General features: G+C 46.4%; 1 protein-coding gene and 1 long non-coding RNA gene across 2 annotated transcripts in view; one reads left to right on the top strand and one right to left on the bottom strand.

The window, feature by feature from the left end:
* The window catches only part of LOC140218495 (uncharacterized), a 258,183-nt gene extending 243,285 nt beyond the window's left edge, over positions 1–14,898 (bottom strand). Inside the window, exon 1 of the long non-coding RNA XR_011894770.1 lies at positions 13,855–14,898. This is a non-coding gene — a long non-coding RNA (uncharacterized lncRNA). The remainder of the gene's footprint in view (positions 1–13,854) is intronic.
* Positions 1–14,909, top strand: part of LOC126530922 (glycerophosphocholine choline phosphodiesterase ENPP6-like) — an 84,915-nt gene that overhangs the window by 64,922 nt on the left and 5,084 nt on the right. Inside the window, exons 2-7 of the mRNA XM_050178250.3 lie at positions 1,708–1,885; positions 3,352–3,536; positions 5,875–5,984; positions 10,087–10,242; positions 11,064–11,207; positions 12,240–12,351. Coding sequence (XP_050034207.1) covers positions 1,708–1,885; positions 3,352–3,536; positions 5,875–5,984; positions 10,087–10,242; positions 11,064–11,207; positions 12,240–12,351 — 885 coding nt within the window. The remainder of the gene's footprint in view (positions 1–1,707; positions 1,886–3,351; positions 3,537–5,874; positions 5,985–10,086; positions 10,243–11,063; positions 11,208–12,239; positions 12,352–14,909) is intronic.

The raw sequence follows: 14,909 nt of genomic DNA, 5'->3' as shown, positions 1-14,909 counted from the left end.
TCAGAAGGTTGTGTAAGAGCTTACGATTTCTTCTGAGGCGAGACAAAAGTTCGGGGACCCGCCGTGGTTGCTCAGTGGCCATGGTGTTGGGCTGCTGAGCACGAGGTCGCGGGATCGAATCCCGGCCACGGCGGCCGCATTTCGACTCATAATCAGAAAGTGGTTTTGGCACGTAAAACCCCATAATTTAATTTAATTTAAAAGTTCGGGCATTGAACGTCTATGGGCCCGCCGTACGTTCAGACCGCAAAGACATCTTTGCAAGACTCTCCCCATTTTTGTTAGATAGACAACTACCTATTCTTCATGGTTGGCGATTTTAACTGTGTAATCGACCCCATGCGCGACACACGAGGGGCAAAGCAGCAGCAGCAGCACTTTCATCCCACAGCCGCGGCTGATGCTCTTCATCAAGGCCGTCTGTGGTTGGACAACGAGGCGCCCAGAACAACTCGTAAATCTCTATTGGGCCCCCTATTTGAGATGTGAACACCCACGAGAGCCGAGCACCAGGCCAGGGAACATCTCTATCCATTAGAATAAACCGATCGGTTTCCGGCGTCACCGGGATTTGAACTTTGCGTGTACCTAACGGCCAACATTATCGACTGCGGAAGCTGCAACGTCCTAGCCGGAGAGACAGCCAACAGGAAGCTTAGAGCCAATGTTGATCGAATACGACCAACGCAATACCAACTTTGTGGTTGGCACAAACCAGAAATGAATTCATAGAATACGTATCGTCTGTACAGCCAGCCTTTCGTAATGAACATTTTTCCTCGGTACGGAGGTGAAGCTCGCGGCTAGGGGCTCGTGGTACACTTGCGTGTAGAATAAACTCATCGAAGCGCGGTACACACGAAGAAAATGGTGGAAAGGAACCCTCTGAAACATCGTGCTATCGGTCAGCGTCATCTTCCTGAGTTTGCCTTCACTATGATAACCCAAAGATGCGACTAGACATCCATCTCCGGAGTTCCCTAACACAAAACAAATGCATGTCTTCCCGTAATTTCGTTGCGATGGCATTGTTATTCATCACCGCTGAGGGGGCACCAACGCTCACCGAAAAGTCACACGCCAGAAGGAAGCTAAACGTCACACCTGCTCACAGTCAATTCTTTAATAACTATCATGCCGACGACCTTGCACCAGTCTGAAAAATTGACCCGTCGTCTCCTCTCAACTCACTTCGCACCACTTCCACCGTGACCAATATCTTAAGCGTTACTTGTGCTCTTCATGATTGTGGGAAGTGCAAGACCACAAGGACCGAAAAAGAAAGTATTCGAAGAGGATGAGCGCTGAAATACCAACTAAATTTTATTGACAGAATACGCTTTGTTTTCACTGCCTTCTTGGTTGTGCTTTGCCCGTCACCATTTTGCGTAAACCAGTAAAAATATAGTTCAATACAGTGCCCACAAGTTAAATTCTTTCTTCTCTCGGCCTTTTTAGTGTTCAGCTGCTCATAATCATTCATAAGCCAGCACCGACTCGTCCATTTCTTTTATTTCTCTTGAGCATCGTTAAGCTCTCTAAATTCCGTTTATTAGCCTTTCTCTGCCTCCCTCTTAGCTGCAACTGTAGGAGTTTCTGAGCAACGGGGTGGGCAAGGAAATTACAGATGCTGCACCAATTGGTTGGCTAAGCAACACTTATTTTCTAATTACTCTGTGCATGCTGTTGCTGTTGTGGCGGTAACAGGCCTGTACCCGGAGTCCCACGGCATTGTGGCAGATGCCATGTACGACACCGAGAAGCGTGACCTGTTCCTGGGAGTGCAGATGGCCGGCAGCTCTGTGCCGTGGTCCCACTGGTGGGAGCGCGCCGAGCCCATCTGGCTGCTGGCAGAGAGACGCAGGCTACGATCGGCCGTCTACTGGTGGGTAAACTTAATTCATTCGCTGCATTTGCTCATGTCGTAAGAAGTTTGAAACCGAAAGCTAAGCACATTGTGCTTCATTAGTATTTATTTAGATAGAAGCCTTGAGAAGGCCGACTGCTTTTTCATTGTCGCGAAATTGTTCAGGGCCCATATCCAATCAAGCACGTAAGCTCTCCACGATAGGCCGTCGCCGCGGCGATGGTCACATTATCACGTCGACCCCAATTGTGACTGATAGCGGGATTCCGAACGCTGGCCAATAGGTAACTGCTTTCATGTAAAAGACTGCGTCTGTAGCAAATGGTACCCTCCCCAAACACTTAACAAGCATTTTTAACACGATAGCATTAAGGCCTCCGTGTCACAGAAAATTTGGTGTCGGTGTTGGCGGCGGCGTCTCCAGCCAAGAAAATCATCTCGAACCACGCATCCCGATCCACGCAGGCCCTCCGCGTGGCGCATAGGCGTTACTGAACTAACTGAATTCCTCAATGTAAGATGCGTCAGAAAAATCTAAAAGTGCAGCCTAAGGACAACCTAGAGACATGATAGCGTCGGATTGATATTCGAATATACCAGAAAGCATAATTCTGTGACGCGGAAACTCAAACATATCCCCCTTTTCCAGCGTTTCTAGCATTCACAGAGCGGCTCGGTTTGCAACACCATCCAGCTGGCGCTCGCTTCCACGCAACCGCGACACGCGCAAGAGGTCGCGTTTCTACCAGAAGGCTTGCCCGCTCGCCTTTGTGCATGGCGTTCGCCCCCAGCGTTTCCCGGTAAACATTACGGTTACATAAGCTGCAGTTGCTGGGAAGCATGAGAAGCACTCGGGGATCATTGAATGCTATCGCGTTCCCCTCTTATAGGCGAAGCTTAACCGCCCTCCATATTTTTGTTATAATTTGCTTAATCTCTACAAAAAGGCCAAAGCGCCAAAGAGGAGCAGCCATATTGTAGCATTTCTTTGTCGCTGTTCGCTGCTTCGCACAATCTTTGCAAATTATCAACAGTCGAGGAACAGTTGATGTCTCTGGAGCCAAAGTTTCGACAAGGAGACGATGTCTTAAGCCCTGACGCAGGTACTGCACTCTGTGGAAACGCTGGCGTGAGAGATGTCGCTTGTTCCACCAACGTTGATCACTTATTTCGAGTGCCTGTGAAACTTTGTCTTCCTCGAATTTTTGCTAATTAAAACTCTTGAAATATAAGCCACGTCTACCACCTTTGTCCTTTGCATACCGAAAAAAGTTCACGCCAGTAGAGTTCGTCACTTTCTGTTCCACCCGCGCTGAATGTGGCTACAGCGCCAGCACGTCTCCGTGATGTCTACAAGGTGGCCTCCGAGATAACACGGGCGCGCATTTGCCTTAGCGACATCGGAGGCCACGTCTCCTGTACGGCGCTTGCTGTACAGCTCCGCGAAGCGCACGGCTCGTTTTGTACCACGTCTACCGCCGCAGGTGGCCGGGCTGCGAGGTTGCGTTGAACGAGACGCGGCCGGCCATCTGCATGCCCCAGCGCCCCATTCCGGGCTGGCGCTCCCTGGACCACGACTTCCGGAACAAGCTGGACGAGGTGCTCGAAGTTTTCGACACCGACGAGCTCAGCCTGGCCATGCTCCAGTACGGTGCAGTCGCATACTTCGGTACGCACACAAATGTCGTGTTTCATTATTAAAACGAATAAGAGTGCGCGATTGAAGGACTATGTCTTAGCTGCGAGTAAATTTATCAGTTTTAAAGAATTCCAAATATAATTAACTTGACGATTACTTTCTAATATTGGCTAGTTTGCCTCAGTCTCTCTCCACGTTACAGTACCGCGCACTAATGTACTTCCAGAAGTACGCGTACAAAACGCTTTACTATAAAAACAAATAAGTGAACTTCACGAAATTTCAAAAATACTATTGTGCGATTGATTGGGTAAGTTTTAGTCACAAATAATTTCACTAATTAATTATAAATGTGGCTAATTAACCTGGCGATACACTTTATATATATATATATATATATATATATATATATATATATATATATATATATATATATATATATATATATATATATATATATATATATATACGTGAGTATTTCGTTTTAAACAATCAGTTCAGACATTTCTTTGCCTTACACGCGAAGAATAACTTCTTAGCCGATTAATCAGCTAACCCATCGAATAAATATTACCGACCTGTTAACACTGTTAATTGATGCCAAAACTCCGATCTTTTCAGCTTGAAGTGCCTACGGGCAGCTTTAAGCAGACGTCGGTCAGGTCTTCGCAGAGTCTCATCGCTTTCGCCGATCATTTCAATCCTCACAAAGCAGAATACGCCACACGTGCGTCAGCCCTCAAGCCAAGGCAAAAAATAGCTAAATGAATTGACCAATAGTAATGAAACTGACAGTCGAACAGAGATCTTGTTTCCCCATCCGTACAAGTCATTGCTGTATGGGAAAGCCAAATACTAAAGTCGATATTTCCTTCGTTAGTAAGCACAGTAGTATCAAGAAAAACGTCGATGAGAGTGACCGAAGGTGAAGGAGGTGTTGTGACTGAGACAATGACCACGGTACTCTGTCCCAGCACTGAAGACGGCGACGAGTGTGATCGAATTTGTTGATGCAAAGTACGCGAATTTCATGCTTGTATACCGGCTTACGGACGAAGAACAGGCGGCCTGTTTGGTTTCCAAATTTTGAAACAATTATTCAGATATGTGCCTACATAAATTGCACACGAAGTGGCACTCATGTAAGCCGCTTCCTGTTCTAATTTTTATCTATGACTGTAAGTGGTGCAGGACTGTGCAGGCCTCAAGAAAGTCGTGAAGGTCGCAGCGGGAATGCACGGACTGACGTTTTCAGTTTCTGCCTTGTGACTGGTAACCAACGTTATTGAATAGTACTTGCCAGCACAATTAATACGATAACAGCCCCCTTAACAGATATCAGTGAAAATAATATTCACTGGTTTCGTAGCGGCATCTGTCGCAGGCAGCGCTATCTATCAGCCGCGAAGATCACGATGATACAAGCTTTCTAAAAAGACATTACAAGCGTAGAGGTTTGGTCGTGGTGGTGTTATCTCGAAACATGGCTCATACTCGCGAGAGGGACTGGTCATGCTGGAGGCCATGCCAAGAACACACAACGAGTAAAATCGAAGAAACAATCAAAGGTAGCACAACGTAACATAAGAACGACAACATTATGAGGGGGCACACTTCAAAAAGCAAAACAAAAAAAAATAAGTAAATTAAGATACACCGATGTCGATAGCCGGATAAAATGAGCACACACGTGAAGGCCCCTCTACGTCTTCGCTACTCAATTTTTATGGATACTGAATAGCAGAAAATTGTTTAGCTTTGGGAGAAAAACGCGTGCCTGAAACATTCCGTAGCAACACGAGCCAATTCGCGAGCATCACTCAACTTTGCAAGCACCAACACTCAGGGTTGCGTCAATGCCTCCGGTAATGTATTGCAATGTTTCATTTCTTCTTTCTCTGAGCAGCACACGTGTCTTTCCTTCCGACGTAGAATAATGTTTTCCAACTTCAGACACAAATTTCTGCTGTGGCCTTGAGTTGTTTGAGCGACGACCACGATTTCTCTTGACACGAGGGAGCTAGGCTGTCCTAACCCCAAAACGTCAGGCTCACGTCTAACATCAATGTCCTTATGGTAGAACGAGCTCGTGTTGAGCACAGGATTTCACGCTGCGTTAAACAAATGTTTCTTCATGCGACAAACAGTTCCGACGTTACGACAGTAACGTTCCCTGTAATACTACCAAAACTTTTGTAGTCACCACAAGTTTCTCTCGCATATTTTGGTAGGCCTTGCTGCTGCAAACTAAGACTTCTCCGCTCTCTAAATGTGTGTATCCGCCATTGTTTTATCTAACAGTTGATACATGCATGAGCGTATGCTGAAATGTACGCTGAAATGACTCGACTCTTTCCTGCGTTTACAGGTCGTCACCGTGGTCCAGAAAGCAAGGAGCGGCACAAAGCGCTAGCGGAATTCGACCATCACTTGAACTATCTCATCGATCAGTTAGAAGCCCTGAATCTGACACAAAAGGTTAGCTTATCACTTGATACAACGTACTGGAAATGTATTCTCTTCAAAGCTCGAGATGTGAACGTTTTGTGACGATGTTAATCGTGAGCACCCCGATAGACAAAAAAAAAATTATAGTGACCATTCCCTTCATGAACGCGGTTCGCTTTTGTACTCCCTTACTTGTGTGCGCTATAGCACCCATATGGGTGCTGTAGCGCGCACGACGCTCCGTATTCCGTATTCCGCCCGAGCTTCCACGAGTCTGTCTATAGCTTGGAGTAGCATTTTCAAATGACTACTCTTTCCTTATCGGCATCGCCAACAGCCCACTTTGTGACTTCTGCGGGTACAATGAAACAATCGAGCACCTTCTTTGTCAGTGCTCTAGTTTCAACCCACAAAGAGCAGTCCTCTCAGCCACTCTAGACAAATTCGACAAGCACCCAATGACAGAAAACAAGATCCTTGGAAACTGGTTTACGCGAACATCAGCGCGATACGCTATGAAGGCGCTGCTGCGGTACTTAAAAGACACGGTACTTTCTGACAAATTGTGACTGTACACTGTGTGACGTAGGATTGTACGGGGACACTGCGTAAGACTAGTAACTGCTTTGCGGGCTGCGTGACTGTACCCACAGAAACAGTTCGTGTGTACGTGCGTGTGTGTGTTTAGATTTTTTTTGTCCTTCTCTCTCTCACCTATCGCATCCCCTTGCCCCTCCCCCAAGACAGGGTAGCCAACCGGAGATAATCTCTGGTTAACCTCCATGTCTTTCCTTTGCCTTTCTATCTCTCTCTCTCTCTCAACGCTATCGGCCCTCGGTGCGGTTTGACGCCTACAGCGTCCGCAACGCAGATCTTACTCAAGGCAGGCTCACATGGCCGCGCCGTACGAAACAGCCGCCGGAGTAGAACGCCCCTTTGCAAACGTTCACTTACTAAATTAACTAGCATGGTGTCGCACAGGTATGCATGAACACTTCACAGTTCGTGACCACGGACACTCGCTGTCAAAACGCATGCGTGAGGAATCGCGGCAGCAGCTGCGAGCGAAGTGACGCTACAATGTAAACTGAGAGGTAACAACACTGTGCATGCAAAGCTGTGCCCCTAAAGCAGATCACTTTCAATATAAAGCCCGTACGACCGCGCGCGCCAGAAGTACAACGCCCCGCTTTCCTCCCCTCCCCTGGTGTCATGCGCGTGACTGAATACGGTGCGCTTCCTCCCTTGCGCACTCGAGATTGAGCCGCCATCGTCGGCTCACCGTCGCACGCTTTCACTCGCACACACAGCGTACGGCGCGCGAAGACGATGGTATCCCAGTACGTCTGTATCGCAAACAATACCTGTAGCAACTGCCAAAGGATGTCAACCTGACGCGCCTCTGCCTACCTTCGTCCTCCGTGACACTTCGACTCGTTTGTCCTTCCCGCCTTCGCTCAACGTTATCTACAATTTCCTCTGGGTGGCGCTACATTGCCACGCGCTCGCGTTCCTTCGTACTTTCCCCGAGACACGCGATTTTCTTCACCTCCAGGCGCCTGCCTCGTTAACTTGCTTCGCGGCTTTAGACAGACACCGCCGATTTGAAGAGCTGGACAGTTACGCTTGCGCGTAAAAGCGTACCGGCGTTACTAGAGATCTCACGTTGTCCTGGTCCTGAGCTCAAAATTCGCGTGTTAGATTTCTGGACGTGGCGGATGCAGCGCGATGAGGGACGTACTGGACTGTAATAACGCCCTCGTTACTTTCTTCTCCAACGACGCGCATGGCCACTGCCCAAGGGTCTTCGCTTCTGAAAACGATCTTGAGTACTCAAGACTCCAGCTCCTCAGTAGACAGGCACCTGCGAATGTGTGCAGACGCGGCATGCACCTCCCCGTGGGTACTCCACTACTGTTCTTTCTTTCCCATTATTTCTATTTTTTCGTCCCTTTCTCTCTTTCCTCTAGCGTAGTGTAGCAAACCGAAAGTGCGTCTTGCTAACCTCTCTGCCTCTGCTTTCTTATTTTTTTTCCTCTGAATTAGAGTTTTTTTTTTCCCTCTCACAAAGGTACACACAAGAAGTGGTCGCGTACTTCACGCCGCGCAGTTTCTTTTTCTATCTCGAAAGGAGATTCTTCATCGAAAATGGAAATAGATCCGCATACACACGTTGCGTGGAATTGCTGTCGAATAGTGTTATGTTGAAAAAAAAAAAACGGAACACCGTCGGTGTTGTGACCGAATCGTTACCTAAAGCACTAGATTACGTGTCCGGAGGGACAAGGGCTTAAGTCCAAGGGTTTCACTAAATGTTTTCTCATATATATCTATAACAGCTATAACAATCACGTTGCACTCACGGCGCCACTGCAAGTTGCCTCTTTAGGCTTTCGCCGTTGCTCTTTTCTGTAGTAGCTCCGCGGAAACGACCGTGATCGCAAGTGAGTGTCAAAAGCTGCATTTGTTTGCGTGAACGGTCGCGGCCTGCGCTGCGTTAAGACAATTAGTAACTATGAACTGTCACATCATTAGGTATCTTGTCGTCCCACATCTTGTCGGCCTGTGTCCACCTGTGCCGATCTTTAGCATGCTTGGAGGCGATAGTCGCGCCGCTACAGTAACTAACACAATGGTGAGCCGAAAGTTAAGCAGTGGCGGCGACGAGAATCGAAGCAAAGGGCGCGATACAAGTAGAAGCGGCAGCTATCCAGAACAAAGCGGCACAATTGATACAGTAAGTGGCGACATGTAGTGTATCATTGCACGCAGTGACCCTACCTATACCTGCCTTACTTCCGGACAGAAAATCTGTTCACAGTGTGGGATGATGCCTCGCGCAAGTGTAATAAAAGGACACTAAACAAAAAGAAAATGTTATGTTCGACTGTATTGGTGAATTATAGTTCTGGAATAATAGAAATATCAGTCATACCCGGAGCGGAGTCTTAGAAAGCCGGAAAAGACGGCAAAACAAAATGTAGGCTTTAAGTTTTCGTTCTAATTCCTCGTGAAGTCATGAGATTTCGATAGCATCTGCGCGGTACTAGGTAATAGCTTAATTATATGCAAGGAATTACAGTGCATTTCATACTTAACCTATAGCAAGTCTTGATAACCCCTCGCGAACAAAATGGCCCAAATATGCTAAAATACTTCGAAATTCGTGACGTCATATTAATGTACCGACCGGTGCCGCAGTTAATATACAAATTGAAATAAGGGAAGCCTGGCTGCTCACATTCTTGTAGTTGTTTTTTTTTTGCCTCTTAGTAACGATAATCTTTCCCCAAATAAATGCGAATCAAGTCTCGAAGGCATAGTTCACCAGGGTAAATTGAACTCCTGGTGCTATGTTAACGCGATACTGCGTACGTCACGTGGTCCAAGCAGGAAGGCCAAAACTAAAACATACAATATTGATTGAGGACATTTGTTATTCGGATGTTCAGAGTGTTCATTAGTTAATGCCATGCACGTATCGCACGGCGCATGCGTCGAATCCTTCCGGACCCAGGCGATGGCCCAACGATTACTGCTTAGGGAATACGCACTTCGGCGTTGTCCGTGATATGAGTACCTCTGAATACCCCAGCTAGACAACTTTGCTCTGGCTTCCTCCTTTGATAGAATAAGCGGCCACCACGTTTGTTTACTTTGTTTGTTTTTTTTTTGTTTGTTTTTTTGACGAAAGTACGGTATGGACCTAATAAAGTATGTTTCAGTGCGGTGTCCTGTTCGATCGGGGCACAATAGAGGGGAAGTTTTTTGTGACATCTGTGGTTAGTAACTGCTGCAGGTCCCAAATCCAATTTTTATGACTGATGTCGCAAGTGCAACATACTTAAATTTAGCAAATGCATCTTGAGTGAAAAAAGAATGCAATGCAGATATCCTGATATAAAATATTACTGGTGCAAGTCAGTAAATTGAGTCTCTCTCCGAATATTAAATGTACACATGGAAAATCGACGTTTGCGTTTTACGTTACAAAGAAAGAACCTATTTTAGGTTAATGTAGACTGGGTACTTCTTGATTCTGTCATGAGATGGCAGAACGAACAACACTCGAACGTTGCCATTTTATGACCGTGTTTAACAGCTACGATTCGTGCTGATGCCTTTTATGCAGGTCACGCTGATGGTTGTATCGGATCACGGCATCGCCAACACGGGCCCCGAGTCCACAACCGATATCATGCTTGACAAATACTCGCCTTACATAAAGTACATGCTGAACTTCGGGTCTCATTCCATGGTGCTTCCGAGGAAAGACATGTTCCGGCCGGTAAGTCTGAGTTGATTAATTTTAGACGCTTACAAAGTAAACTCTTGTGCGTGAAGAGCTTTCAGACATTCACATGCAGGGGACACGCTTTTTATACTTGCTCGTCTGACGTGGTCAATGTTCTTTTTTTCTATGTTTTGCTATTTTCTTTTGATTATGACCCTGATGGAAACGAAATAACAAGTGAAGAAAAGACTAGGACTTCTTTCGGAGAAAAGGCTTTGAGCTCGACTGGTGATTAAAATCTAAGACGACATTCATGTATCATGCGAGGGTAATATATCTCATGTAAGGAGTTTAGACCTATACAGGTGAAATTCTTTGCGCGCTAGGATGAAAGCTGTGCACTTGAGCTGATATATGAATGAAGCCAGGGCTTTGAAGAACACGCCAAGCAGCATTTCCACGTGCTTTTGCAGTTTAACTGCGGAGAAAGTTCTACGGAAAAGCGATACAAGTGGCCAGAGAGAGTGACTGTGGTCACAGCCAGCCATAACTTTGTAGCCCTATAAAAAAAAGAACAGAGCAAATAATCGTGACTGCATCCATCCTAGCGCGATACTCTGGTATATCAAACGTTGGCCATATGCCGTTTGCAAGAGTTTGTCCAACAAGCAGCCTTTACAGCACCACTTTGTTTCAAGAAGTTGCGTACCCACGCGACGGCTGCGCGCTGGTGTTCGATATCGGCTACGAGCAGCAGTGAACCCACCGTTACTCTCTGGCGGCCTCTTGAGCCTTGGACACTCTCCATTTCGCATTTTTCACTCATCCGTTTTTTTTTTCACTCTGTCTTTCTTTGATCCGTCGCATCTGGCCAGCTGCACCGTGCCCTGATCGATGCTCGCGTAGAAGGCCTGCAGGTCTACACCAAGGACGAGATTCCAGCCAGATACAACATCAAGCACAGCTCGCGGGTGCTGCCCCTATTCCTGATGACCACGCCCAAGTACTTCATCTTGCCGGTAAGGAGGCGAGTTCACCGTTTTCAAAAGAGCAACGGGGCTCACGCGAAGCACCCGGGAAACCTGCGAGGCCTCTCAACATTTCGTGAAGATTTCCTTGCAGTTTCCTTGCCAGTTTCCTTGCCAGTTTCCTTACCAGTGTCGCGTACCCCAACTGTTCAGATGCCATTTCCCAGACCATGTCGAAAACAATTTGTTAGCAGCCATCTGGCGCCACCAATAAACTTAGAATTTATTTACTAGGAGGCTATCGGTTCCAAAGGCGATTTGCCTAGAATAATCTTGTAATTTTCGTTTGTTTTGTTCGTTTTAATTTCTCATCTGAATATTATAGAATTTGGAGGGCCAAATGCACATATATTTTCGTTAATTATGGTGTTTGTAATTGGTCAGCATTTTCACTAATAAATATATAAAATCATCTTAAAAGCAAATCCTAAGAAAAAGTATATAAAACAGTTCACTTAGTGTCAAACTGCTTGCTTAACTTTCAACATGGAGCCCAAACTCTAATATACCTGTAATATTTAGGTGCTCTATGCTAAGTGAAACATAAACAGCCACAACGAAACGTACTTTCGTTCACCTGCTCGTTTGAATTTATGCTTTCTCTGCTTAGGCCATGTGTATGCATTGAGCAATCAATAAAATAAACGTTCTTCATTATTCATTTTTTCATGGACAAAGCTGAGTATACGAACTGCTTATTTAATATCGGTCCAGCCTCACCTGTGAATTCGTATGCTAATTTATCCTCGATTTCGCTCGGCGTACCAAATTCTCATGATCATTAGGCTTTATTTAGAGGTAATTTCAGTAACTTTACCCACCGCGGCTCTGGCAAGCAGAGTTCAGCGGTATAGGTTTGGTCGCGTTACAGTGATGTGACCAAAGGCGGCCCTGCGATTAGAGTTTATTATAGCTAGTGTGTTGAAAACGCCAGATAGCCAGGACGCTGTGCAGACATCATGGCATGTGAAAGCCCACATATCTTGACTGCCATTGTTGTTATTTCTTTAATTTCATTTGCAGCTCAGCGATAGCACCAAGACAAAGGTGAACCATAAGAAGCGCTTCTTTGGCTACCACGGATATGACCCCGAACTTCCGGAGATGAGGACCATTTTCTACGCTCAGGGTCCAGGTATGTGCAGACTTATTAGGTCTGCTACAAGTCTATGATCCGTGGCTTCACAGGCAACTTCTGAGTGGTCGAATGCATCGGCTACATAATAAAGCGAGCGGCAGCTCCATTACATTCTTTCCACCATAGAATTTCCTGCAAAAGTGTAGAGTTTATTGCTGGTGAAACTACATGCATGGCAAATCAGTCAGCATCGGAATGTTGCGTAGTACACAGTTTTGCCTAAAAATCGTCCTCTTGGCTTCAAACGACTCTATGGCCGTTTGAAAGCCGAAAGGACGACTTTGTGAAATTTACCATTTTCAGAAAATTTTTTGTGTCTTATACATGCAAATAAATTCTCAGTGAGCATTCATGCGTGGGGACTGTGACGTAACCAGGACTTGTTGTCGGGTTTGGGGGTAGGTCGGTGAGGGCAGGCGGTATTGTCGCACGTCGTTTTTTGCTATGTAACATAGTAGACAAATTACGAGGGCGGCACACGCCTGGTCCGCCCTCACTACCCTCCCCATTTCCCCCCACCGGTTACACTCCTGTGTGGAGAGCCTTATCGCCTTCATACCTTTAGAACGATAGGATCGCGCTTCAAACTTTAGAAAAATAAAGCGCAATATACAACGCGGCAAGACCGTCTGAAGCCACATGTACAAAGACAAATGCACGCACACTGATACTCATTCTTTTGGTAGCTGAATGATCACAGAGCCGGAGTTCACTCTGCTAGTTCTAGCAGAAAGCTCTAAGCTTTCCGCAACGAGATATGTATACAACTCGCCCAAATGGTGTCGAATTTCTTGCTCGATGCTTTTCAGCTTACCGCCCTTGTCTTTAGCTGTGAAAAAAATCACTTGTCATTGGCGCATTGTCATTCCAGCTGACGCAAATTTCAGGAAGAAAGCGAAGCGTGGATTGGCATGTCACAAGGAGAACTGAATACCACGATGTGCCAATGACTTCTGACATTAGTCACCTTTAGCGTTATCTGAAAAGTTCTACCAAAGGTGCTAGCACAAGGACGCCACGTGCGCCCCGAACACGTGTCTTGTGTTTTTTAATGTCCACGCTTTCAGTTACATACAGCCAACGAAAGGCTCGAAACAACCAACTTGCTCGCGTAGATTAATAAGAATTGCAGGTTTTTGGAATCGCGGGTAACATATAATTTCGAACCTCTACTGTGTCTAATCGTCTCTAGCGTCACGCGCAAAGGCCGCATTGCTTACAACAGGCCACCGCCTGTTGTAGGCAATGTAAACGTCGTGAAATCGTGCATCTGGAGCTGCAGCACAGAATCCGACAGAAGTGTATCTAATCGGAACCGGGTTTATGGTAACCTTAGCAGTATTACTACTTTCTTTTCACGCAGGGTTATAAGAAAACCACGAAGCGGTTTCACTATAGCTGCCGTTCACTTCGGGCCTAAATATAAAAGCTCGAATGCGAGGCGGAACGCGCGCACCGGTCTGCAAGAGGAAGCTTTCAAAACTTGTAATTTGTGCTTACCTCGCCACGTTCGTTCGTAGTCCACACACGGCGTATACCACCAATCTGGAGCGAAATTCGAAGCAACCGGCGCCTTGCTGCTGCCGCTGCCACTCGAGGAAAAACGCCGAAAGGCGTGAAATCGTATCAGTAGCGCAGATTTCCGGTAACCACACTTTCCAGCAATGACCAGACTCGAACGACAATCGGGAGATTATATCTGTGGGTCATACGAGCCGAACCGCATAAACGCATCAGCCGGCGGCCCGGCATGCTGCGTTTGCCGCGACCACTTCTTGCTCGAAGGGGCGTCCGGCCGTCGCCATCGACGCAGATGCAACGAATGTGTGGCAGAGAAGCGTGGTGGACTGATATCAGGCATTGTCACCACGAGCAAGGAAAGTAACGTGCAGCTGTTTCGTTGCCCGGGACAATTTCGAAGAACCGTCCCGCAAAGGCCCTGACCGAACTTCCCTACTGATATTAAATGGGTGAGAAGGGCGTGGTCTCGGCAGCCACGTATAAATAAATAAAGCAATGGAATCTTCAACTAATCATTCCAGAGCAGTCTGGCAGTGGTTAAAAAAACATGAAGTGCGGCATTTCAGCTCTACTCCGAAAAAAAAAAAGAAGAAGGGTGGTAGGGGATGGCTCTGTTAATGACCGCTGTTAAGCGTCACTATCGACACACTGTAGTGGTTGGCGGCCTGTCTTCGGAATGACTGCATCTGTAATTGTTCGGCCAGGCAAGCGTCGTGGCGAGCAAGCAACGACTCATTGCTTTGCACCACGTAGCCCGTCCAACGTCCCCCAATTAAGGCTTCATCAATACAGAATTTGTATTACCAATCAGTGCTCTTATTACAGTGGAGCTTTAGTGCGCATGTTACAGCACTAATACAATGCAAGCATTGCCTGTCTTTTTCTTTTCTTGATGACGATTCAGACTTTTCTTGGACAGACCATACGATAATTTCAGAATCGTTCGTACTTTGCTGTAAATTTGAAAAAAAAAATCAAGAATTATTGTATTATAGTAAGGGTATCGTGACTATTCTCATTTGCACGTTCGCGTT

Source organism: Dermacentor andersoni, chromosome 5 (assembly GCF_023375885.2).
Source record: "Dermacentor andersoni chromosome 5, qqDerAnde1_hic_scaffold, whole genome shotgun sequence".
Classification (NCBI taxonomy): Eukaryota; Metazoa; Arthropoda; class Arachnida; order Ixodida; family Ixodidae; genus Dermacentor; species Dermacentor andersoni.
This window is presented reverse-complemented; position numbering and strand designations above follow the sequence as displayed.